A 27,484-nucleotide genomic window follows, 5' to 3' on the forward strand; every position below is an offset into this window, starting at 1 on the left:
AAACGTGCGCAGCCTTTCGCCGGTCACTTTCAGACTTAAGAGAGATACAAATTGGCTACCTATTAGCGAAAACAAAACACATCTAGACCGTATAGTTTTCTGTAAGTGTGGATGGCCCCGTCGTGCCCCGCGTCCCCGTAATGCCCCCCTCTCCCCTACTTTCACGTGTTCAGTAATTGTTTGAAGCCAGTTTTTGTTATTACTGTTTTATTTATAAACCTTAATTTTTGTATCCATTTAACTGTCTTATTCTAAGAATGTTATGGGTAATATAACGAATGTAAATAAAGCAATTATAACAAGTCTTAACGAACGTATACACTGATTGCTTAATATTCTTTTGATTATCACGAACACACAAATCGCCCCACTTTAATGGATTTAGATGCCAAGAAATAGAAACTTATTTTTTGACTCGATTTTCCATACAATTTTGAAGCACTTCACTTAAAACTAATAATATAAATTGATATAAAGGTTAATTAAATAAAAATTGGTTCAAAAAAAACCTCACGTAATATATGGACGCCCCCTAAATAATTTACATTACATTTTATGATTGACCACTGATAAACCAAAAATTTTATTAGCAGGTAACCAAATCCATTAAAATATATAAAATAACGTTAAATGATACTTGTAGGAAAGGAAAGACGTTTAAAAGTAAAAATTGGAATTTATTAATAAAATTACACTTAACAAACTAATCTATAAGAAATATATCTTCCAGCCGTTTCCGAAGATCTTATAATTTTAACCACCTGTAACAATGAAACCAATTTAAAATCGAACATTAAAATTAATGACATAATTAAAGATACAAAGGAAAAACGTAATAAAAAGTCATAACGAATCCTATTTCTTATACCGGTGATTGAATTGACTTAAATCGTAAAAATTACAATTAACTGAAAATTAACAGTATGAATTTCTAACGTTTGCAAAAACCACGCCATCTATTTTTTTTATCAAATTAGGAATAGAAACTGCTTTTCGCATTGTATTATGATACTTATTTTTTTTTTTCGAAAAAATATCTTATAAATAAATAAATACCTGTCCTCTTTTCAGTCCAAAGTATCTTGCCACGGGATCACCTGCTTGTATTCTCATCAACATGTTTTCTTTTAGTTTACTGTATTTGAGTTAAAATAATTATCGTAAATAAAAATGTGTGTTAATTAATATACAGGGTGTAATCGTTAAGTGTGCACAAGCGATTATTCCGTAACTATTGCAGATACCAAAAAACTTTAAACTGATATCGAAAGTACTTAACCTAATGAGTAAAATGGCCATAATAAATTTTTAAAAATAAAACGAGAAATATCCAAAAATGTTACATTAAACGCTCCCATACATTTTATTTCCCATACATTTTGTATTCATAGCAGATTTTCGAAGTGATGTCCTCATTGTGAAATACAATGAGGAGCTCTATTTACAGTTTCTAAATGAACTTCCCTTCAAATTTGCGAAGTAATTAAAGCAGAAAACCAAAAAAAGAAAGAAAAAGCTAAAATCTTTCATATTAAATGTACTAGGTTGATCCAAAAGTAATGATAATTGGGTATTTCCTGTGCACATAAAAATATAAAACAAATGTTTTTTGCTTGCTCATGTATTCACTAAGTAATCACAAAAAAATCGTATCAACAGGCCACGTTTCCAATTATTAACATTAATTTGAATGTGAACCGTGCGTGCCAGAATGTTTCCCGACGAAAAGAAGAAACAACGATTCGACATGTAGAGGGTAAATTTCTAAATTTTTAATGATATCAGGATAATTTTTTGTCACGTTTTGTGATCATGGACGTTACCCGAGTTCACAATGTTTATGCTGAAACCAAAAAAACAATCAATGTCCTGGATGCGAGCTTCCAAAGTGACGATGAAGAAATTCAAAGTGAAAATCAGTAGGTTAGATTAAAGCGGTAGTTTTTGGGACGCTGAAGAAATAATTATGGTGGAATATTTTAAAAAGGTAGCCACTTTATTGGGCTCTTACTAAACAGACCAAATTAAAAGATTGCGGTAGGTTAGTAAGGAAAAGAGACATGGCAAACTGCGGACCTGAACGCTGTTTCACCAAGACAACGCACCAGATCACAAAGCGTCAGTTGCGATGGCTGCCATTCAAAAATCGGCATTCCAAATGCTTGAACACCTACCCTATTTTTTAGATCTAGCTCCTATTTACTTTTATCTCTTTCCTCGGCACAAGAAACACTTTCTTAGCAATAAATTATTTTAAGACGACAGCGAAGTAATGGCCGCGTGGAGGGGTTTTTGTGGATGAAGTCAAAGTTTTTTTTTTTAAGTTTAGGAAAAAATATATTGAAGTATATTTTCTAGTTAGAAGACTACCTAGAGAACTACATAATTATTACAACTGTAATGACCTTGTTTAATATTGATTAACTTGAAACCCTCCCATACATTTAGTATGAGATACGAGGCCTCCTCATACCTCATAGGAGGCCCGTGTCCCAGCAGTGGGAACGTATATGGGCTGATGATGATGATGATGATGATGATGAATATTGATTATCATTACTTTTGGATCAACCCATGAACATGGGATATTCGTATCTCATACTAAATGTATGGGAGGGTTTCAAGTTAATTTTTTAGATATTTCTCGTTTTATTCTTAAAAAATTTATTATGGCCATTTTACTCATTAGGTTAAATACTTTCGATATCAGTTTAAAGTTTTTTGATATCTGTAATAGTTACGGAATAATCGCCTGTGCACACTTAACGATTACACCCTGTATATATATTATTAGTCTTGTCATAAAAAAATAACGCCATATGTTAAAAGTGAAACTTCTCGGGCAAGATTCAAATATACCAAAATCAGCGCCATAATCCATGACGTGACGGTATTGCCATGAGACGACTTTGACATTTTACTCTCAACGCGTCTATAGAAGTTTCGCTTCAAAAAATCTATATAAGTACATATAATACACTGAAATCATAGAATACACATAATAAAGATGTTTTTAAAAAGGATACTATCTCGCTAGTAGTTCCTGCTTCTCATCGGGAGTCAGCACAATATGTTCCGGCACCAGTTCATGTTCAGTTATATTGATGAGCAGTTCAGATTCAAGGAATTGTTCCAAAATATATTTAGGCGCCATATCCACTAGGGACTGTTTCGCTGATGGAGTCATACCTAAAAAGAAGGAGATATTAAGACCAGGCACTCTAAAATAATTTCTGGCACTGAGAGACCGGTTAGACCGCTACGGTGCTAGACGCTAACACAGCCGTAATAGTGCGCTCTTTGATCGCGTTCGAGCTCGAAACTAAATCTCATAAGTCTCTATTCTTATTTCGTTTTTACTAAAGTATTATTTCTTACTGTTTATATTTATTTAAGAGATAAAGTCCAAGTGAATATTAAAAAAAAATTAATAATCCTCAAAAAAACATAATTTTTGAATAAAAAATGAATCAAGCGAAAATGTTACAATTACGTCTTACACATGGAAAGAAAAAGACCCAATAAATCATATACTAAATTGATTTATTGGGTATTTTTCTTTGTATTTTGATTGTATGTGTAACTGTTTCAGAATATTAATGCAAATTCACATAAAATTTAGGTTGCCTTCTCTTAAAATATGTATTTCGAAAGCAGGAAGTTTATAATGCCACTAATGTCAAAGGAATATATGCAATTTTTAATACCTTTTTCAATGTATTACAAATTCAAATCAATATAGGTAGTGCTAGCTTAAAGTGTTAAGGTAGTTTGCAGAATTTTTTCGTAGTGGAATCATGATCCAGTTGAACACCAGTTTAAAACCCAACCCCATCTAAAATGCTATGTCGCAACAAATCTCACCTGCTTGGACAACAACAATAGCTCTATGTATATTTTCCTCTTGCATTCTCGTACAATAAGTTTTGATTGTTTTAATACCAATTTTAGCTTCGTCAGGGAAGAAAACAAACATCTGGTCTGTTGGATCGTCATTATGGGCTACGAGTACAATTAAATCACTGCGAGCTGGCCTCTTCTCACTAAAATAAGAATTGATTATATTAGTAAAGTACTAGGTACTAGGTACTTGAATATCTTTTTTTCTTTTCCTTTTTATCATGACTTATTTTATAAATTCACTACATAGTATAAAACATAGTCGCTTTCTCTGTCCCTATGTCCCTTTGTATGCTGAAATCTTTAAAACTACGCAACGGATTTTGATGCAGTTTTTTTAATAGATAGAGTGATTCAAGAAGAAGGTTTTAGTATATAATTTATTAGGTTTTAGGCAAAGCGAGCGAAGCCGCCGGCGGTAAGCTATTATTTTATAAATAATACCATGCAATAATGCACTTTTTTTTAAGTTAGGATTAGGCAAGCATTTGACCATCGCTTCGCCTGATGGAAAGCGACAAGCGTTAGACCACGCTTGTCGCTGTTGCTTGTTGTGAATGGAGCATGTATGCCTAATAAGTATCTATTCACATTTCTCTTGAATAAATCCAGATTGTAGTTTTTGGGAAAAACGGAAGCCGGAAGATTGTTCCACTCCTTACTAGTATGCATAAGAAAGGAAGAAGCGAAACGCTTAGTGCGTATGGGTGGGATATCGATGACATAAGGGTGGAGACCGGCCCGGCGTCGAGTCACTCTATGATAAAAAGGAGAAGCTGGCACTACGTATATTATTCCAAATCTGCACATTTAAATATTTGTATAGCAAAATCATAACAATTATGTAAGTAAGTTTTGCTTAAGTATACCGAATTCATCAATAACTAATGCTGAATAGAAATATTTTATTGATTGATAATTTCAAATCTCACAGTCAAATTCATTTATTGAAATTAATTTAAGGTGGTAATCACATGGTAGCTAATATATTTTAATTACTTATCTGTGTTCAAAACAATTTCAATGAAAGGTGATTTTTTTTTAAACAAAAGACTTTGATGTCAACCAAGGTCAACTTATTATAATGTCATTTTTTATGTCAAATCACTTATAATAACAAACAATTTCACAAAATTCAACATAAAATCACTTGTTATAAAAACCATAACATAAAATGCAGACTTTAGAGGAGAAAGTCAAAAAGAACATTCTCGAGAGAAATGTATCAGAAACAACAAAACTTCATGTGGGTATGTAAATATTAAATTTACTTCTTGTTATGAAATAGCACACTATAGGGAAGTGACACTTAAGCATTTGGCTCAGTTAAACAAAGCTCCTATCTACACTAATATTATAAAGAGGAAAACTTTGTTTGTTTGTTTGTTTGTTTGTAATAAACTACTGCACCGATTTTAAAAATTCTTTCACCATTCGAAAGCTACATTATCCACGAGTAACATAGGCTAGGTTTTATCCCGGAAATCCCACCGGAACGGGAACTATGCGGGTTTTTCTTTGAAAACGCGGGCGAAGCCGTAGGCGGAAAGCTAGTGTTATATATTTTGTTAATAATCTAAGATGTCATGATTTTATGGTATGATGTGTCTTAGAGTTCCTACTTTAAGTCAGTATAGGTATATATAGGCTACTTTTTACCACATTCAAACATGGTATTCCCATGAAGCCGCAGCTAACAGCTAGAAGTTGTATAAATCTATAATTTTTTATGGATTTTAATAGTCATTTAAGTGATTGAATTACACTATGTGTAGTCACATTGGAAGATGTTTACTATAATTTGCAAATGATTCCATACCTTGGCTTATCACCAAACTGTTCTTTAAAATGATCCAGTGACTGATCTAATTCATCTTGAGTTACAAGATAGCCCCTGTCGTGACAAAGCTGTAAAATAAAAAAAATAAATTAGTGGTGTTATTAGTACGATGTTATACTGTGTAAATTAGTGTTAAAGTTATCAAAGCCATAAATACATAACTCAATAAAACGTGAAATGCAACATAAACAACAACTATAACCTATAAAACATACCTGCATAACAGTCTTACGAATTCGCCATAACTTATAAGTTTCCGCATCGTCATCCATCTTTTATATATTAACTATTACTTGTAAACTATTTATATAAATGTTTTAATTAATTTGTTTAATAATTAGCGACGCTTAAATACCTACTCAAATAATTCACATCACAGCACTCAAACTCAAACACTCTAACTTCTAAGTTAAATTTGACATTGGCAGTTGTCATTTGACATGTCCCAAAAAGTAGTGATGAACGGAAGCTAGGGAGGTAGAGGACCTAAAGGGCTATCCGAATCACCCCCATGTATGTTATGCGGTTTTTTGTATTTTCGGAGTTATGACGTTTTTTTCAATTTTTCACCTATCGCCGAGTACGATGATATTTTCACTCATGGTGACGTCAATTATTGCGCTAGATGCTTGATTTTTTTTTGTGCTAAGCTGAAAGATAGGCCAATTCAGTATGGTAACATTTACTATCGTCAGACCTGTGAATGGAATAAAAAAAAGAATTAAATGCCAAGAAAGATAAAATTACCCAGTATGTTCACCACTTCAAGGGCCCGTAAAAAAATAAAATCACATAAAAAAAGTTTTCCGTTTTGCTTTTAAAAACTTGCTCTATCTATCAGGTAACTACCCTGAAAATTTCAATTTAATATTCAGAAGGCTTCAATCGAAAAATTGAAATCTAAATGTGGTAAGTGCAAAAATTGAATTAACATGATGATTAATAAAAACAAATTAAAACCAATAACAAGGTGTTTAATTACCAGAATTTTTTAAAATGACCCCGCTGTTGCTTAATGTAAGTGCGACATCACCGTAAAAAGTTGTCTTTTAAATGTCTGTATGCCCTTTTATCATTTTTAATAGTTTCTTTTGCTACTATGAATTATCGGGCTATTTCGTCCAAATTGTGGCAGTCTCATCTCTCTCGTCGTCAGCAAATACATACATGGGGGTGATTCGGATAGCCCTCTAGGTCCTCTACCTCCCAGCTTCCGTTCATCACTACTTTTTGGGACACCCTGTATACTAACCTCAGAGCAATAAACCTAGGTTTATTGCTCTTATGGTGCGTACAGACCGGCCCAACGAACGCCCAACGATGGATATTTATCGTTCGCTAGCGTTGGCTTCCGCACGCTCGTTGGAGTTCGTTAATACATCCAAATACATTTAGTGCTTGAACGTACGTTCGTTGGCACTTGATTCCGGTTCTTTTTTCTTTCATTCGCAATTTATATAATTTATGTAATTAAATTCTGCTCGTAAAGTGCTCATCGCAAAAAACTGCTGAACCGATTTTGATGAAACTTCCACTCTTCCCTAAGTTCAACGTTACATAAACGAACAAAAAAAGAATCATCCCAATCGGCCTTCTAGTTTTCGAGAAACTCACTCATTTAAATCGCGCAAGTGTTTTATAATGAAAAGAAATAAAAATGAACTAAATTTTAAATAATAAAAAAAAATTGCGAGGCCCCCTCAGGCCCGAGGATTTGTTGGATCCCAAAGACACGGCTTCTCTTTATACAAATCTATTAATAAAAACATATCGTCGTTACTCCATTCTTTGTTTTTCTCCATGATCTAAGTGGCGAGAAATATCCAAGTATGTAATTATCAAATTGGACGTCTACACGCTACGCTCTCTTGCTTCAACTGAGCGTTCGTTCGTTGGCCTTCGGTGACCGTCCAAACAGAGTTCGACCAAATATCTCGATTTCTTTGATGTTACCGCCACGCTTCGGATCGCCGGCACACGCCAACGAGCGATCGTTGGCATTCGCTAAGCCGTCCAGATTGCAGCAACGAAGGTTAACGAAACCCGTTCGTTGGCGTTCGTTTGGCCGGTCTGTACGCAGCTTTAGTATATAACAGTCTCGCCAGTACTAAAAAAATTGTGCTTGGTACGTACACTATATTCTACTTCCAAAAAAAAAATGTTGTGTGGTTTTATGAAACCACGGTAAAAGTGAAACTTTTTTTCACAATAGAGACATTTAACTAAAAATTATCGTATTTGTACGATAATTATCGTACGTATCGTGCCTCACGCGACATGCGCTACACAGACCAAAAAGTTTGAGACGATGTAATAAAAGTCTCACTTTAAAAAGGAGAGTGTTTCCCAACTTTCGACTGCGTGAGCTGATTTTGATGATACTTTTTTTGTCTGCAATTTTAAATGCAGTTAGAAAGGGGTGATAAGTAGTTTTGGTTCTTAATTTTTGTTATAAATAATGAATTAAAAATATGCAGGATATTTCGTGAGTGCATGACTGTGTGGGTAATGTAGACCATAGAACATAATATAATAAAATCTGTGTCATTTCTATTTGCTACGAACAGACTATAAAAAAATACAAATAAGTTGACACTTGACAGCTGAAAAGTGAAATTTAGACCCATATATTTTGCAGAACAACGTACCTAGGTATAAAATGTAATAGGTAATTGAACATCATTGAACATTCTTTATTATCTACTCAACTTTATTTGTAATTTGTGATCTGTGTTGTGATATTGACAAAATTTAGAAAACAGCCCGTGTTAAATAAACAAATTGCAAAGGTTTCTTCACAAAAAATACTAGAAAAAGTTACAATGGCTGGAATTAAAGGTATGTTATTTTAAGATATTAAACTTTGTCGATGCTTTCGTTACATTCACGAAAAATGAGTCATAATCATAATATTTGAAAACAACTTTTCAAACATTCCATTTCGGGATTTCTAATATCAAATCTAATTTTACATTTTCTTTTGTTTCATGTAATACTTTGGACTAACTAAAGGGTAAGTGTAATAGGTACATTATACAACCTCGATTAGACCTTTACAATATTGTAATTTACTTGTGGGAACAATATTTTGTTAGAAAAATATTCATGAATTAATTGATACTTGTAGATTAGTCTGTGCTTGTAGCTATTTTTAAATATTGCAAATATTGATTTTTCAAAGAAGTAAAATCTTTCCTTTTCATTATTTTATTTTTAATTTTGGAAATGAATGGTGTTTTAATTATATATAACAATAATATTATACAATTTGAATTTTATTTAACTTTATTGTGCAATGTTTTGGTTTGAATATGATTCCTTATTGTTTATTAATCTTTACTTCTAATTTAATATTGATTAACATATAGAGCATTACATTCTAAGTTATTATATTTTTGTCTGACTTTTCAACATAACATAGGTATACCTAATTTATTACTTAAATCTATAAAATTTTCACATTTTTAATTTCAGGCTGGTGTCGCTAGCATTTGCTGGTTCAATTGGGATGACATTTGTTATATTAGCATGTGCCTTACCACAATACAAGTAAGTCATTTATTAAATTATTCTACAATATGAAGACTCCCACTCAACATTTATCTTAGTGGTTATTTATAGATTAACTTTTCTTGACTGATACTTTTTTCACTGAATTATTCTTAATTTCTATGTGAATCTTTTAAAATTTGGTCAATAACACATAATATAGAACATAGGTTGAATCTGCACTACTTTCGTGCACTTAATGTCGGACATTTATTCAGATTATTCAAAAATAATATCAATTACCTATATAATGAGTAATATCCTGACTACATTCTACAACAAACAAATAACAATTAAAACACTTTAAATTCAATAATAAATTCCATTGATTATTCTTAAGTTAACATCAATAAAACTATGTCAACAACAAAGCTCTTGACGTGGTATATAAGTGTATTTACTTCTAGGGCCTTTTTCTGCACCTTCATTCTATAAAGTTTGAATGTTTACTGTTGTAAATGTTGTAAATGTTTACTGTTGTAAATTTTGTAAATGTTTACAACAGTAAACATTCAAACTTTATAGAATGATATTCTATGAAAAAAAAAAATTAAGTATAAATATTTATTTTTTATCTATAAAATTCCGATCATGAGTTTCTATTCTTTCTTTAAAAAAATTAAGCATTTCAATGCCATGAAACCAAAAATATCAAATTCCATAAGAGTCAATGATGAGAGATTTGCATAAATGATACTTATATAAAAGTGATAACAAATGTCAACAATCTACAAGAATCTTTTATCTATTTTCAAGATAATAGGCATGACGAAAGATTTTGAAATCCTCTTCCATAATGTGTGTATACGTTTACTATACAAGAAAAACCTTATATTTCGGTAATATACTTAAATTTAACGAAGATAAAAGCCATTTTTCAAAAAATATTTATCAACTGTGACAAAACAGCTCGCAGGTGTCATGGCGTAAGCGTGACGTCACTCTTTAGTAAATACGTAATTATTTGTATGCATTGCGAAGAAAATTAAAAAAATATATATTTAATATGTGTTATAGAAACGAATTTCAAAGTTTATAAGTGGTGTGCAGTATTGCAGTGTGAATCCACATTAAAATAATGCTCAAAAATTTGTTAGTAATTATTTCAAGCGAGAAAATAATAAGAAATGATTGTATAAAGTTGGTACGGAGAACCCCGAAACCACCTATTCGTGAATTCGCAATTATATTTCTATTCTGAGACGATAAAGCATACGTGAAACAATAGAAAATAAATAAAAATGCGTATTCTCAACATATTCATAACAACAAAATACATCTGACGTGAGTTGTTTACTTAAGCGTGACGTCACGCGTGTTTTAGTCAAAATGGCCAACTGCAGAATTTCAATGTTTTATTTTATTGATAATCTCATTAATCTTAGTGTTTTTAAGATTTTTAAGTCACTATATTGAAGTTATTTATTATACATTTTCCCTTAAAAACACTAATACGATCATTTATGGATACTGTCGTCATGCCTATTCCCATAGTATTAATACACAAAGGAATTCATAGTATGTTATTGAAATTATAAGTAGGTATAAAAAAACTGGTGCATAGCTTTCTCTTCCATGCATTACATGAATCAGTATTATCTCATGAGTTGTGTAAAGAATATTGAACCATATTTTTTTGACATTATGGTTGATTTTCTTTGAACACCAATAGTTCTTTTATGTAATTTGATGTATGTTTCAGTTTCAATTTATATGCACTCTTTAATTATTATTCTAGTGGAATTTTTGTTAAGAGCGGTTTTTTGTTATATGTCTTAATGTTCTTATGCAGGTCATATTGTAATGAAACTCAAGTTGACTGTTAAGCGTTTATTGCACAAAAATAGGGTGAACACAAGACAATACAACTTATATACTAGTTGCTATTTCTAACCTCCCCTATGCTTAATATATTAACTTATATAGAACATAGGTTGAATCTGCACTACTTTCGTGCACTTAATGTCGGACATTTATTCAGATTATTCAAAAATAATATCAATTACCTATATAATGAGTAATATCCTGACTACATTCTACAACAAACAAATAACAATTAAAACACTTTAAATTCAATAATAAATTCCATTGATTATTCTTAAGTTAACATCAATAAAACTATGTCAACAACAAAGCTCTTGACGTGGTATATAAGTGTATTTACTTCTAGGGCCTTTTTCTGCACCTTCATTCTATAAAGTTTGAATGTTTACTGTTGTAAATGTTGTAAATGTTTACTGTTGTAAATTTTGTAAATGTTTACAACAGTAAACATTCAAACTTTATAGAATGATATTCTATGAAAAAAAAAATTAAGTATAAATATTTATTTTTTATCTATAAAATTCCGATCATGAGTTTCTATTCTTTCTTTAAAAAAATTAAGCATTTCAATGCCATGAAACCAAAAATATCAAATTCCATAAGAGTCAATGATGAGAGATTTGCATAAATGATACTTATATAAAAGTGATAACAAATGTCAACAATCTACAAGAATCTTTTATCTATTTTCAAGATAATAGGCATGACGAAAGATTTTGAAATCCTCTTCCATAATGTGTGTATACGTTTACTATACAAGAAAAACCTTATATTTCGGTAATATACTTAAATTTAACGAAGATAAAAGCCATTTTTCAAAAAATATTTATCAACTGTGACAAAACAGCTCGCAGGTGTCATGGCGTAAGCGTGACGTCACTCTTTAGTAAATACGTAATTATTTGTATGCATTGCGAAGAAAATTAAAAAAATATATATTTAATATGTGTTATAGAAACGAATTTCAAAGTTTATAAGTGGTGTGCAGTATTGCAGTGTGAATCCACATTAAAATAATGCTCAAAAATTTGTTAGTAATTATTTCAAGCGAGAAAATAATAAGAAATGATTGTATAAAGTTGGTACGGAGAACCCCGAAACCACCTATTCGTGAATTCGCAATTATATTTCTATTCTGAGACGATAAAGCATACGTGAAACAATAGAAAATAAATAAAAATGCGTATTCTCAACATATTCATAACAACAAAATACATCTGACGTGAGTTGTTTACTTAAGCGTGACGTCACGCGTGTTTTAGTCAAAATGGCCAACTGCAGAATTTCAATGTTTTATTTTATTGATAATCTCATTAATCTTAGTGTTTTTAAGATTTTTAAGTCACTATATTGAAGTTATTTATTATACATTTTCCCTTAAAAACACTAATACGATCATTTATGGATACTGTCGTCATGCCTATTCCCATAGTATTAATACACAAAGGAATTCATAGTATGTTATTGAAATTATAAGTAGGTATAAAAAAACTGGTGCATAGCTTTCTCTTCCATGCATTACATGAATCAGTATTATCTCATGAGTTGTGTAAAGAATATTGAACCATATTTTTTTGACATTATGGTTGATTTTCTTTGAACACCAATAGTTCTTTTATGTAATTTGATGTATGTTTCAGTTTCAATTTATATGCACTCTTTAATTATTATTCTAGTGGAATTTTTGTTAAGAGCGGTTTTTTGTTATATGTCTTAATGTTCTTATGCAGGTCATATTGTAATGAAACTCAAGTTGACTGTTAAGCGTTTATTGCACAAAAATAGGGTGAACACAAGACAATACAACTTATATACTAGTTGCTATTTCTAACCTCCCCTATGCTTAATATATTAACTTATATATACTATATATGTTATGATTCAAATAAAAAATTGATATTAAAAACTTCTCTCCATTTGAAATCTACATCTTTACCAAGTAACATAGGTAATGGGCAACTGTACAGAGACCGCTTCAAGCAGTTGAGACCGACGCGGACGGCTTGAAGCCGCGACCGCGCGGTGAACTATGGACAATCATTCACTGCCCTAAACGGACAGCTTGAGCAGTCAACGACCGACCGCTCGAGCTGTCCGTGTACGTAGCTCAGCCGTTAACTGCTCGAGCAGTCCGTTTACGGCAGTGAATGATTGTCCATAGTTCACCGCGCGGTCGCGGCTTCAAGCCGTCGGTCGCCCTATTTCCTAGTTTTAATAGGGTGAGGCCGAGACAAGCCACTAGTTAACTAATAAACAAATTGTGTTTTTCAGACTATGGTGGCCATTTTTCGTAGTACTATTTTACATTCTATGCCCAATACCGACGATGATAGCTCGGCGCCACACGGACAGCGCAGGTGGTACAAACTCACCGTGCATGGAGACAGCTATATTTATAACTATGGGGATCCTTGTGAGCTCCTTTGCACTGCCCATTGTTTTAGCCCGCGCGTCAACAGTGAGTTTTTTTTCAAAAGTACATAATATACTAAGTAACTTTATTTCGACCGATATAATGCATTCATATACATTATACAGTTCAGTTCACTTTAGTGTGTTTTTTGAAGCTAAATTTGTATGTTTTGAACATCGTTCTGATAACTGCATTTTATTACCTAACAGCTAACTGATAAAAATTAATGGTTATAGAGCATTGACGTGGTCTGAATACTTTATATTTATATACTTTTTTATAGTAATGAATAATAATGCTTCAGAACTTTTCATAACCAGAACTTATTTGTAAATAAATAATAATCAATGCATTTTTTACTTTCAGATTATGTGGGGAGCCTGTTATTTGACTTTAGCAGGTAACATTATAGTTTACCTCACTATTCTCGGATTCTTCACGATCTTTGATATGGACGATTCTGATTATGCAATGTGGTGAGAAATCTAGAATGTTTCGCAACATTCACTTGGGAAAAGACATTCACGAGGCAGATTTTTTGTATAAGATATTATGTTGTGTTAATCCTTTATTATAAGAGTGAATTAATGATACTGATGTTAGGACTTAGAGTTTTATTTACTTCTGTGTAATTTAAAAATCTATACCCAATTTTATTTATGAATGTTTTAAGATGATTATTTTTTAAATTTCAAAAAAATGTCACTTAATTAGTGTAAGAAACGGAACCTGTGTATTTTTTTACAAAAATGTTACTCGTAAATTAATTAAAAACTATAGGTAACCAATAACTAATTACCAAATAAATCGAATGTTGTTAACTGCTTAAATTTGGGTGTATATAAATTATAAATTAATATTTCAAAGTACAGTATTGTTTTTATATTTATATTTTGTACGTTGATTACATTTTGCTTACATCTTTAGGCACATCTTCACTGTGAGATATGCTTTTATATAATTACTAAAAAAAACATTAGTTTAATAGTATATTATTTATAGTTGCTATAAAGAAAATAATATTAAATACATGATGAAAATTTTTATTTATCTTTGGTGAAAGTACATGTAATTTTATACTAAAATCTAAAAATATTTAAGTTTAATGTCTTTTGATTGATACATATTATATTTGTATGTCTTCAAAATTACATTCCTGTGTTATGATTTTTGTACATACGTAAAAAGAAAAAAAAAACAATGGTTCATTTGTCAATAAAACGCTAAAACAATAACATTATACTGGTACTGTTTTTGATAAGTTAATTAAATTTTCATCTGCCTTAGATCAAAAACATTATGTATTTACCGACGGCGATCAGTGTTGTAAGATAAGCATGTAAATAAGAAATTTGTGATTCACGAGTGAAAGAATGGTACAGTACGGCGCCAGTACATAATGGCGGCTCGGACATCGTACGATTCGATGCGCAGAAAACAATTTTAGATATTAGCGGGACGTTTTGGGACGCGCACAGGTCCGCACTCGCACCTGCATCTAACTTCCGAGCCGCTATTTATGTTTGAATCGAACTGTAGATACATGCTGGAAACTCGAGCGAATTGAAGAAATTAGCTAATCTCGAAGAAAAAATCAACGCTTTGAATAATGGTTTTTAGCTTAATGTTATTGAATCCTGGTCACAATAAATATCTAACCAAATCTTTGTAAATGAAGCTTTTTATTTATAACCCACAGATTTTTTAGGTTTAATGTAGGTATAGTTTTATATTTCATAGTTGCTCCATGATCGACGAACTGCTTGATACCAGAATTAGGTTCCTTTTATAAATAAAATAAATAAATAAATTACGACTAAATTACTGAATTGATTTTAATGAAATTTGAAAAAGATGTAGACTACTAAAACTTGGGAAGGAACAAAATGGTATAAAATGACATCAATAAAACTATTATTTAATTATTTCATTTCATTTTGTCTGTCTGTTAAACTCTATGGTTAAACTAAACCTCACATACGCCATTTTACCAACATTTTACAGATTTTTTAACTGATTTACAAATAGGATGTATCATGTAAATGTAACGAGAGATGCACCTGAGCGAAGCCACTACATAGTAAGATGATTGTGTGAAAGGTCGATGTTATCTGATTACTGTGGATTACTGAAATGAAGCATCTATTTATTCTTCAATATCGAACACAAAGCTGGGAAAGAGAATGGATTTTATTTTCAATGTACGTATTAAAAATCTAGTAGGTAACTAAAAGACTTGTATGTATGTGATTTAAATTGTGTAAAGAAACTATAAGGATTTGTCATCAATCAATGACTTGTCAATGTCAAATTCAGAAATATAGTGATTTCACTTTACCGCACCCAATATTTTATTTTGAAATTAATATTATTTGTACTATTTAGCAATAAAATAAAAATGGGTGATCATTTACCGGCATGTGTAATAGACGTGGGTACGGGCTACACCAAATTAGGATTCGCCGGTAATAAGGAGCCGCAGTTTATCATTCCGTCAGCCATAGCGATAAAGGAAACGGCTAAAGTGGGAGATCAAAGCACAAGACGTATGACTAAAGCCGTAGAAGATTTGGATTTCTTCATTGGCGATGAAGCATTTGAAGCTACGGGCTATTCCGTCAAGTACCCAGTACGTCATGGATTGGTCGAAGATTGGGATCTTATGGAAAGGTACATCGAGCAATGCATTTTCAAATATCTACGAGCTGAACCGGAAGATCATCATTTCTTGATAACGGAGCCGCCATTGAACACGCCCGAGAATAGAGAGTATTTAGCTGAGATAATGTTTGAGTCATTCAATGTGCCTGGTTTGTACATAGCAGTGCAGGCGGTACTCGCTCTAGCGGCGTCATGGAAGTCTCGTACGTCCGCAGGTCGCACATTCACTGGTATTGTCGTAGACAGTGGTGACGGTGTAACTCACATTGTCCCTGTCGCTGAAGGGTATGTAATTGGCTCATGTATTAAACACATTCCCATTGCTGGAAGGAATATCACTTCCTTTATTCAATCCCTCCTCCGAGAACGTGAAGTTGGCATCCCTCCTGAACAAAGCTTGGAAACAGCAAAAGCAATCAAAGAGAGATACAGTTATATCTGCCCAGATATTGCAAAGGAGTTTGCAAAATATGATTCAGACCCCACTAAATGGATGAAGAAATATACAGGTATAAATGCAATCACCAAAAACCCATTCTCTGTTGATGTTGGATATGAAAGGTTCCTGGGTCCTGAAATTTTCTTCCATCCAGAGTTTTCTAATGCTGATTTTACAGTGCCACTAAATGAAATGGTCGATGAGGTTATTCAGAGTTGTCCAATAGATGTTAGGCGAGGGTTGTATGGAAACATTGTGCTGTCTGGAGGATCAACTATGTTCCGAGACTTTGGAAGAAGACTGCAAAGGGATATAAAGAGGACTGTGGATGCAAGATTGAAGTTATCCACAATGTTGTCTGAGGGTCGTATTACACCCAAGCCCATTGATGTTCAAGTCATCTCACACAACATGCAAAGATATGCAGTTTGGTTTGGAGGAAGTATGCTTGGTTCTACACCTGAGTTTTATCAAGTCTGTCACAGCAAGCAAGCTTATATGGAGTATGGTCCGAGCATTTGCAGGCACAACCCCGTATTCGGCACCATGACATAATATATTACTTACTGCCAGTATTTAATTTTAAAATACAATTTATTGAAATTTATAAATAAGACTAAATTCATATTACTTATTAATTCAATCAAGACTTATTCATTATTTTATGTGTTTATAATTTACTATAGGATAAATGTGTTACTTTAAACACTCATTATGATTATATTGCTGGACTTTGATAAGCATTTAATGTATTGCATTCCAGCCACAGCCAAATAGTAAGATTTATAAATATGCTTTGTTTTATTTTATACCTCTGTCATTTCCTCTCCTCTAATCAGACAATTGGTGCTCTGTAAGAAAACATTCGTGTTCATCTTCAAATTCATTTAATAAATAATAAAAAAATATATGGAATACCTAGTAATTGAAATGGTTTTTTTATAATCAAATAATATTTTTTACATTTAACATTTTACTCTTACCGTATCACAGAGCAAGTAATATAGGTTACCGTATCGTTTAATTCTTCAAAACTCATAACTTTCATTCAGAATAATATTATTATTCGTTATCATTAATAATCTTTTTTGTACGTAAACATGACTCATATCCACACTCATAGTTTTAACAACATTGTAATAGTTATAAGTAGTTTCAATAGATGGCGTGCAAATAAAAATTGAATCAATACAAAAAGTTACAGAAGCCTTCCACCGAAATAGATTCCACGACGATTTTTATTAAACTTCGATGTTGAATTCATATATTTTGGCAACAAAGTAAAGTTTTATATCCAGATTATATAACGGTATTTGTTAGATCGATGTAGATGGAAATTTTTTTTTTTGACAAAATTAATTTTGTAAGGAACCACAGTTTTTAATACTAGCACAGACTAATAATAATATACTACTATCGTAGTATATTATTATTACGTAGTATATTACTAATAATAATATACTACTATCGTAGTATATTATTATTAGTCTGTGCTACTATACAATTACCTACAATAAACAATTACCTACTAGTTACCGATATAACCGAATCGAACTCGATTTATTTATATCTCGATACTGCAGCTGGGAATGCTGTAAGCCCCCAGATATTTGAGTGATACATCTACTTTCTGAAAATTCTATTTCTATTTTTCTTCACAAATTGCCAGGCCCAATCCTTTAATTTTGTCATGTCGCGTTGAACCTCTACCCATTTATTGCATATCCCGCTTTGGTTTCCATGTGGGTTCCACTAATTAGCTCTAGAATTCAGTTTCATCCTCGGTATAGGTACTTAGTTAGGTACTCTAGAAAATATTATGCATTCGATACGGAATATTGAAAATCATACATATTGGTTTTTTTCATTAGAGTTTTTGACAGATTTTCAAAAATCAACATTAATAATTGAAAAAAAAATCTAGTGATTACGAACGGATGAAGTGATAGAACTCTTCTAGGCGCTTTGTAAATATTTGTCAATCGTTAAAAAAATTTGTTGATATACCTAGGTACACAAAACTCGTGTAACCTACGGCTGTCGGAGAACCTTGGAGAGCAGAATATAACTTATCGGGTCAAATCAGAAGCAACTGGCGAGCAGCTAGGTAGTTAATAATAAAGAATAGATGGGACAACATAATAATGTACTTACCTATGTAATTAGTAATTACATCATCATTAGTTGCTGGTGCAGTGTAGGTGTCAATGCATTTTCGCAGGATATAGTTACAGCTAAATATATATTATATATGTGTGTATAGCAGTCCTGATTGATTCCTTGCTATACCGTATCCATATCCCATCTCACCTATGAATATTATTATACACTAGCTTTCCGCCCGCGGCTTCGCCCGCTTTGTGCTTTAAACTATCCTATCTCTCAAGTTGGATCGAACTGCACATGGTGTGCGAATTTTATTATAATCGGTTAAGTGGTTTAGGAGTCCATTGAGGACAAACATTGTGACACGAGATTTATATATATTAAGACTAGCTTCCGCCCGCGACTCCGTTCGCGCGGAAAAATTAAGATTTTTTTTTCTACGTATTTTTCCGGGATAAAAAGTATCCTATTTTATGCCCAGGATAATAAGGTATAATTATACCAAGTTTCATCGAAATCGAACCGTTAGTTTTCACGTGATGCCTGAACATACAGACAGAAAGACAGACAGACAAAAATTTTTTTAATCACGTATTTGAGCTTGTATCGATCCAGTAACACCTCCTACTATTTATTTTTTCAATATTTTCAATGTATAGAATTGACCCTTCTACAGATTTATTATATGTATAGATGGGTTGGGATTATATGTATAGATGATCCAAAAGTAATGATAATCAATATTAAACAAGGTCATTACAGTAAAAATAATTATACATTTCTCTAGATAGTCTTCTAACTAGATAATATACTTCGATATTTTTTTTCCTAAACTTAGAAAAAAATAACTTTGACTTCATCTACAAAAACCCCTCAAAAGCGGCCATCACTTCCCTGTCGTCTTAAAATTTCTTGCCTCGACGGTGTTTCTTGTACCGAGGAAAGAGATAGAAATAACTAGGAGCTAGATCTTACAAACAGGGTGGGTGTTGAAACATATGGAATGCCGATTTTTGAATGGCAGCCATCGCAACTGACGCTTTGTGATCTGGTGCGTTTTCTTGGTGATACAACATTCAAAATTTTCTTACTAACCTACCGCAATCTTTTATTTGGTCTGTGTAGTAAAAGCCCAATATAGTGGCTACCTTCTTAAAATATTCCACCATAATTATTCCTTTAGCGTCCCAAAAACGACGACTACGACTAATTTTCACTTTGAATTTCTTTATCATCACTTTGGAAGCTCGCATCCAAGCCATTGATTGTTTCTCGGTTTCAGCATAAACATGGTGAACCCAGGTAACACCCATGGTCACAAATCGTGACAAAAAATTATCCTGATCTCATTAAAAATTTAGAAATTCACCCTCTAAATGTCGAATCGTTGTTTCTTCTTTTCATCGGGAAACATTCTGGCTCCTAAATACTTGGAAACGTGGCCTGTTGATATGATTTTTTTGTGATAACTTAGTGAGTACATGAGCAAGCAAAAAAAATTTATTTTATATTTTTATGTGCACAGGAAATACCCAATTATTATTACTTTTGGATCAACCTAGTACATAAGTACCTAACTACCTACTTATAAAATATACAGTGTGCCGCAGATTTTTTACCAAAGCCTTTCCTTATTATATCTACGTAATTGGCATACTTATCCTAATGTTTTTCTAATAAACCTTTCAGTAACAGCTATTGCTTTTCGTTACGAGCGACTAGCGAGGCGAGGGTAGGTATATTGTGATATATTATGCTGTTATATGCCTAAAATTATAAAATGTCGGTTTATAATGTTAGTTTAAATTTCGAACTCTTTGTTATTTGCTAGACGAAGCTGCTAGCAAAAAATGCAACATCTAAATTATATACACGGTAGACCTAAAAGAACCTGAATGCTTAGGTACTTATAATCGGAAAGCTTATGCGCTAATACGAGTGAATGCAACCACGTACATGCACACGAGCAAAAGGCACGCATATTGATCCCGATATTACTGGAAGCAATTAACTTTTATACCGTATCGTGGGGTGTTTTTACAAAGCACACTAATTAGACCGCGGCACGCCCTCTGAACGTGCTTCATGCTTGTATGTCACTACGATTTAATACAAAAGATCGTCATTTGGGATGCTAAAGTAGAGGGATTGAGCGAAGATTGCGAACGATTTTTTAATATTGCAGATTATATCTAGGTAGATTCTTTCAGAGTATCAGTTTTGTTTTTTACCGACTGCACCAGAGGAAGGTTTATGTTTTTTAAGTTTTGTTGCCGGTTGGTAACAAATGTAAAAGGCTTGAGTACTTAGATATATAATGTCTAGTGGGATATTTTTTTCCAGCAGTTTAAAAAAATTGTCAATGTTCTTATTTCAGTTATTTAAAATCAAATCAAAATTCTGGAGTGGGAGTCGAGCATGCTTCGGCACGAATTGGGCCACGCTCGCACCGGGGAAGGTACCACACCCTCACAGAATATCGGCGCCATAGTGACAGTTTACTGTCGCGTTCCGTACGGTGAGTGAGTGGTCCGGAGGCCCACATCCCTTCCCATCAGGGGATGGATGAAGATAGGGAAGGAGAGGATGGGTAGGGACCCTTCCTCTCCTTCCCTATCTTCATTCCCTCCCATCCTCGCCCCTTCTCCCTAAATCCTTCCAAATCCCTTTGAGGATAGCAACACATCCACTTCCCAGTGGAGTGGATGCTTATGGGCTGCGTGTATCGCTTAACACCAGGCGACGTGCCTGCTCGGTTGCTATCCTATAGCATAAAAAAATAAATAATAATAATTTGTTCAGGCTCTACTATCGACACTAACACGCTTTTACAGTAATTAATAATTGCAATGTAATAATAACATATTATGTTTGGTTCAATATAGGTACCTATTGAATAATATGGTGCCTAAGGTTTAAGGTTGCAATCTTATTGAGATAGGTTTGCGACCTAGCCTTGACCTTCCACGTTAACATAATGAAGATAGTCTGTAGGTTAGAGTTCGAAGAGTGCTCAACTGTGTCAATAGATTTATTAGTATGAGACTACTAGTTCGCAATTCACATATTTAGGTACGCATTTAGTTAGAGGAGAGGACTGGTGATACAGCATAATATTTATTATTTACTTACAAAAATTGAGCCAACACATCCAAGAAAACAAATATTACATGTAGAATTCTTTAAAAATACTGAACTAGTAAAATAATATAACACAATGTCGTTTCAGTTCCTTTTCCAGTATTTGCCACATAAGAAAAGTAAATAAAATAGTTGGTTTCTGTAGACTAAGTAAAGTTCGAGCCGAGCATTGCGGTAATAGGAAATCTTGGCAACTTTCGAAAGGTCGGGAGCAGTTTCTAGCTTAGAAGTTGATTTTATTTATTTCAATTAAAAAGTGCATACGTCTACACCAACGTAAGTATGTGATGAATGTTTTATATTATTGGTTAAATGAATTTTTCGCTGTAATTTTCTTTAAATAGATATAATATGTAAAAAGTACATTATATTATATTGCATGTTGGTACCTATAATTTGTTTTTTTTTGACAACACATTATATTCTTTTTTTTTAGAACATTATTAGTCCCGTAATCTCATGTGGTAATATCTGACTTGCATGATGTTCACATTATCCTTCAAAAGTGTGCTCCAGTTATGCTATTGCGAGCTACCTACCAACATAAGTTTATTTCAAGCACAAGTTTTTTATATATGAATTTTATGAGATGTTTTATTAAAAGTAAGCCCTCGTTTTGTCAGTATTCCCGGCTAATTGCTAAGTGCACCATTGTTTTTACATACCCTTTGAGCTTTCCGTACGACGTACCTACCGCGATCTTTCATTATGCGTTTTCGGAATACCTACCTACTGTTCCGTATAAGCTGTTGTTTTAAAGAATTTCGAGGAGTCCGATGAATGGGCGTTGAGAGGGACAGAATTATTTTGTTTCCAGTCAAAAATAATGAATAACATGAATGAGTTTTTAATTCTGACTGCATCGTATCTAAAGACTAAAGTGCCATATATTTTGCCAATTTGTTGTTACGAATTTAAGATTAAAATTTTCGTGCGAGGTATTTTTAATGTATCTGGAATTTGTTCGAGCGAGCGTTAAAAAATTCATATAGATCAGTTCAGTGAAGCCAGATTAAAAATATACAAAATAAAAAGTTGCCAGAGTAGATGTACAATGTTTTATAATAAGTTCCTAAAAAGCGATATTCGCCGTGAGAGTTTTCAGTAAGAATAATGGGTGTATTCTATAATATAGTTTTTATTGTTCATGCTTACATTTTTACAATAATATAGTTTTACCCATTTCACTTAAACTGACAAATATATTTTAGTTACTTATTCATCATCAAATAACCTGTTTTAGACTAAAATAGGTAAATAATTGATGCACATCTCAATGTCAAGTCGTAGATTAGGCGCTAGCAGTCCGCCGCTCTCCAGACTTCATATAAAAGCACGCCAGACTACAAGTGCCTTTGAGACGTTTCCTCCTTTTTTGTTTATTTGGAATTTTTAATGCACACCACAAAAACCTTTCAGACGACATTATAGGTCTAGGCACAGAATATATTAGTAGTAGAGAACACAAGCCCACATGAATTTAAAAAAATCATATATTTAGTCCATGTATTTTGTCGTTCTTGTGCATTTGAATAAACGTCTGGCTATTGCTTCACTTCGATTTCGCATAAAATATTAATTAAGTTGTAAATACTGGCCTTTGTAGTAGGTTTGTATTTTTAATTGCATTCACATGATGATTGGGTGACTGTTTTTTCTGAAAAAGCTAAAATCAAGATAAACGCTGTAAAGGAATTGTATAGAAATAAATACGTATATCGTTGTTTATTGTAGCGATCCGTGGTTTTATGCATATGGCGCTAATATGATTGACATCGGGTTTGAATCTGTCCACAGGCAACATTTGAGGATTTAAATAAAAATTCAGTTTTATAACTTAAAATTCTTGATCGAGACTGACATTACATTACCCAGAATACTTTAAAAAATATATTTTTTGGTAGGTATGTAACATACAGCCTGTTTCATACAGACTTAATAAAAGAAGACTTAAGACTTTATAACTATATTAAATAATTATTTATTTGTTATCTCTACTTTTAGAATGTGATTACCTTTAAATTTAAATTGTAGATTTGTAGATAACTAATTTGCTCATAATTCGCATAGCAACATACTTATTATTCATTCCATTGAACTTTTAACAACAAATATTAACTTATACAAGACCTAACAAGACACAAAAATGATGATACACATAACTCTATCAAAATAATTTGTTAAGAGTAAGGTATAACCAGTAACCTTATAAGGTGTAAAAAGAATACATATCATTAAAGGTCATTACCCTTTGAATTGAAAGCTCTATAATTATTTATTTAGATCATACAATAGAAATACAAAAGTGAACAATTAAAAATGTAGTCCACATCGATCCAACGCTGTGACCCACTCAATTCTCGTTTTAGCTCAGTCCAAAATATCTCATAAAATCAATACATCAGACATGTTAAGTACCTACGCTTTGGTGGAGTAATTCTCGTAAACATTTTCATAGAAACACATATAAATTAATTTAACAATACACTTTAGTATATTAGTACCTTATAATTAGTTCAGTTATCTTACAAATAGATGAGTAAGAAATAAATAAGAAGGTCATAACCGTGTTTAAATTGTAGAGCTTGACAACTTTAATTTAATTACTTATCAGAATTAACAACTACTTTAAAAATTTCACATTATTTAAATGCTGTAGTGTGAATGCCTCTTTAGTACCTACAATAGTATATGCTTGCGTGGAAAACCGAGGGGTCGGTGAGAATTAACAAAAAAGAAGTCTCAGTCTGGCAGGACATAGAAGGCTGATCACCTACTTGTCCATAAAGAAACTCGACTTGTGAAACTTATGCCCTATTACTACCTCACAAGAGGATTATAAATTCACCTAAATTTTCATTATACAAAACCTAATTTCGACTTTTATTTGTAGTAACCTAAATAATTATCGTCTAAAATAGAAGCAATTAAATAGGAATTAACGCTCAGCGCCGAAACAGCAAATCAATTAGATATGAAACGTATGTATGATTGTGAATTGCGATTCATGAATTTATGGAGGATGCGTACCCAAAACCTGCTTCAATATTTAGGTTTCAACTCGTTAATCTCAATTCAACATTGAAGATATATCTTCATTTACATGTCACGTATAATCGAGTTCATAAAGGACTTTGTTGGATAGCACGTCAAAAATTCCTGATTAAAATTAATTATTATTACTATGCTAAGTTTGAACAGTGGCTGTTTTCTATTGGCAGAGTGCCCTAAATAAAACGAAGATTAAACTGGTTCCGCTATAACCGAGATCTCTGCCAGCTCGTTATACCGACCCTCTACGAAACGTGAAAGTGATGGGCCTGGGTTCTATACCGGCGTATTGCCATTATGGTCAATGGCCATAGATATACCTAACAACCCTGTGTGTGACAGAAATGTTCCATCAAATATTATGAATATTATGATCGTATTTCGTTTTCTATTAGTTTAGGATAAAATGAATTTGATGATGCTACAATATTTTGGTGAGCAAATTTTTGTTAATTTTTTCTTTGTTATTTATGAAGTTTCAAACGATATAACTGATTGTTAAAATATAACGAAATTATTGAATTTAATAATAAGTGATTGTTATACGATATTTTGTATACATGCTACAAAAGTGTATAGTTTGTATCCACTGTCACAAGTATATTAGTTGATCATATTACGTGTAATTCTTACAATTATATATTGGTACGAAATATTAGTCGAAGAAAGTCAAAATATCTAAGTAATTTAACATTTCATAAACTTAACTTAGCAAATCAACAAACTATAATTAATATTAATACTTTACAGGTAACGTGAAATACAATAACATGTGCCAAGCTTTTCAATTATTATTGTTCCAGTAACAGTATCGGACAGAGGTCCAAGGTGATGGATTATACTCGTGTGACCAACGGGTCCTTTCGTGAATCGTGAAATGATACCTACCGTTATCAGATTATGTGTGTTAGGAAATTAGACGTTATATCCCCCCATTAGTGTGAGCAGTTGGCACATTAGGGATTAGTAAAAATTAATGGTTGTTATATTTATGAAGGGCTTTTTATGTGCAAGTTTCAAAGCTAGAACTAGATAGATGACCTTATGCATCTTTGTCTGCTCTCAAAAGGAAATATTCCTTGGAAGGAAATATCCTGATTTTATTACATTTTTATCGTAATATTAACAAAAGAACAAAGTCTTCAGCTATAGGTAAAGATAGGTATCAAAATATCTAGTAAATAGCAAAATGAAATAATAAATAATTTGTGTCTTAATAATATGTTGTATAAATATAATTAAAACATCAATCATAGGGCTTATATTATTTACAATATGGCCTTGTTTATAGATAGAGGTTCAATAAAATCAATAGTTTAATATTACATCTGATCCATGATCGGTAGCTTACTCTGAATTGCCGAAACCAAATGCCACTCATCAATTGGTTCCAGGATATACATATAATAGGAAACTATGGCCGGAATATTTGGGTATGAAGTTTGCGAAGCCTCAGGCTGATACTATATAACAATAACTTAAAACTATTTTAACTATGTTTCAAGGAGATAGTAGGTATTGGATGTTGAGAACTTACGAAACCTTGCCAAATATGCCACTTTTGGTATCGAAGCAGTTTTTATTCCGTGCCTACTGCCTATCGCTCTGTGTGACAAGGGAATTATATTTCATTTTTCAATTTGTCTGGTCTACATTCGGTTCGGTATTCACCATCACTGGGTGATTGATGGCCTCTACTCGCGCGCAAAATAAAGTTCCTGCTAACGATTACTAATGACTCACACCTTGACAGAAACATCGAGTTCTATCACATTATAAGAGTTATATCAAATATAATAATTTGACTAATTTGAAGTCTTTATCCTATGAAGGTGTTACAATTTTTTTAAATAGTCGTGTTTATTTCTTAAAATGCGCGTAAGATTCAGTTTAAATCTATTATAAGAAAGGTAATAAACACACTATACTCTCATAAACGGTTTCTTTCAAGCAAGGTTTACCGAATTCTAAGAAATTGCAATTTAAACACAGCAAAAAATTATGATTTCCCCTTAATTTTAATATAATTTAGAGCATACAATTTTGACCTTTATTTTTGTAATTCTATCCTGTTGTTGGAACAATATACTGCTCTTACAACCCTTCCTGTTTTGCGTTGATGACAAAAATAAAAATTATTTAATACAGGAGGGTTAGCACCTCATTGTTTTATAATTTTATGTATGCGCGTATATTTTACCTCTTTAAAATAAAGTGAAGTTTGTGACATTTAAATAATAAAGAATAGAGCCGCAAGTTCGCTTAAATACGTAATCAAAAATTAATAAAGTTCAGGATTAATAACGAAATAAATTTGTCTAAATTGGAAGTTAAAGTGTTTAAATTAATTTTTCAATTGTTCTAAATAAATTGCAGATTGTAGTTAGATTATATTAACTCCGGAGAAATATTATTATAAGCTGAATATAAATAAAAAAGTCACTTTGAAATAAATTATCTTTGAACAAATTCTATTTCTACGCACACTTTCCTCGTTAGATATTATTTTATACATCGAAGAAGTTATTGACACTGCCGTTAAACTTATTTCATAATATTT

At 32.3% G+C, this 27,484-nt stretch overlaps 3 protein-coding genes across 3 annotated transcripts; 2 read left to right on the forward strand and 1 right to left on the reverse strand.

The window, feature by feature from the left end:
• Positions 1–656: 656 nt before the first annotated feature.
• LOC123699077 (DNA-directed RNA polymerases I, II, and III subunit RPABC1) lies at positions 657–6,126 on the reverse strand. The gene is made up of 6 exons (XM_045645944.1): positions 5,956–6,126; positions 5,720–5,808; positions 3,865–4,043; positions 3,027–3,189; positions 1,057–1,135; positions 657–761 (listed from the first exon to the last, which is right to left on the reverse strand). Exons 1-6 carry the CDS (start codon positions 6,010–6,012, stop codon positions 696–698), a joined length of 633 nt encoding a protein of 210 aa, XP_045501900.1. The 5' UTR covers positions 6,013–6,126; the 3' UTR covers positions 657–695.
• Positions 6,127–8,355: 2,229 nt separating this feature from the next.
• On the forward strand, positions 8,356–15,199 carry LOC123699031 (leptin receptor gene-related protein). Its single transcript, XM_045645887.1, has 4 exons — positions 8,356–8,578; positions 9,214–9,289; positions 13,385–13,571; positions 13,893–15,199. Exons 1-4 carry the CDS (start codon positions 8,563–8,565, stop codon positions 14,004–14,006), a joined length of 393 nt encoding a protein of 130 aa, XP_045501843.1. The 5' UTR covers positions 8,356–8,562; the 3' UTR covers positions 14,007–15,199.
• Positions 15,200–15,828: 629 nt separating this feature from the next.
• LOC123699030 (actin-related protein 3) lies at positions 15,829–17,418 on the forward strand. The gene has a single exon (XM_045645886.1). The coding sequence runs from the start codon at positions 15,925–15,927 to the stop codon at positions 17,179–17,181; it is 1,257 nt and encodes a 418-aa protein (XP_045501842.1). The 5' UTR covers positions 15,829–15,924; the 3' UTR covers positions 17,182–17,418.
• Positions 17,419–27,484: the final 10,066 nt, after the last annotated feature.

The sequence above is a fragment of the Colias croceus genome, chromosome 17 (assembly GCF_905220415.1).
Source record: "Colias croceus chromosome 17, ilColCroc2.1".
Lineage (NCBI taxonomy): Eukaryota > Metazoa > Arthropoda > Insecta > Lepidoptera > Pieridae > Colias > Colias croceus.

Coding starts and splice junctions, on each gene's coding strand:
- LOC123699077 (XM_045645944.1), bottom strand. CDS start 6,012: ATGGATGACGATGCGGAAACTTATAAGTTATGGCGAATTCGTAAGACT. Junction 5,809..5,955: donor TTCGTAAGACTGTTATGCAG/GTATGTTTTATA, acceptor TTTATTTTACAG/CTTTGTCACGACAGGGGCTA. Junction 762..1,056: donor TTGGACTGAAAAGAGGACAG/GTATTTATTTAT, acceptor TCATTGTTACAG/GTGGTTAAAATTATAAGATC.
- LOC123699031 (XM_045645887.1), top strand. Junction 9,290..13,384: donor TGTGCCTTACCACAATACAA/GTAAGTCATTTA, acceptor TGTGTTTTTCAG/ACTATGGTGGCCATTTTTCG. Junction 13,572..13,892: donor TTTTAGCCCGCGCGTCAACA/GTGAGTTTTTTT, acceptor TTTTACTTTCAG/ATTATGTGGGGAGCCTGTTA.
- LOC123699030 (XM_045645886.1), top strand. CDS start 15,925: ATGGGTGATCATTTACCGGCATGTGTAATAGACGTGGGTACGGGCTAC.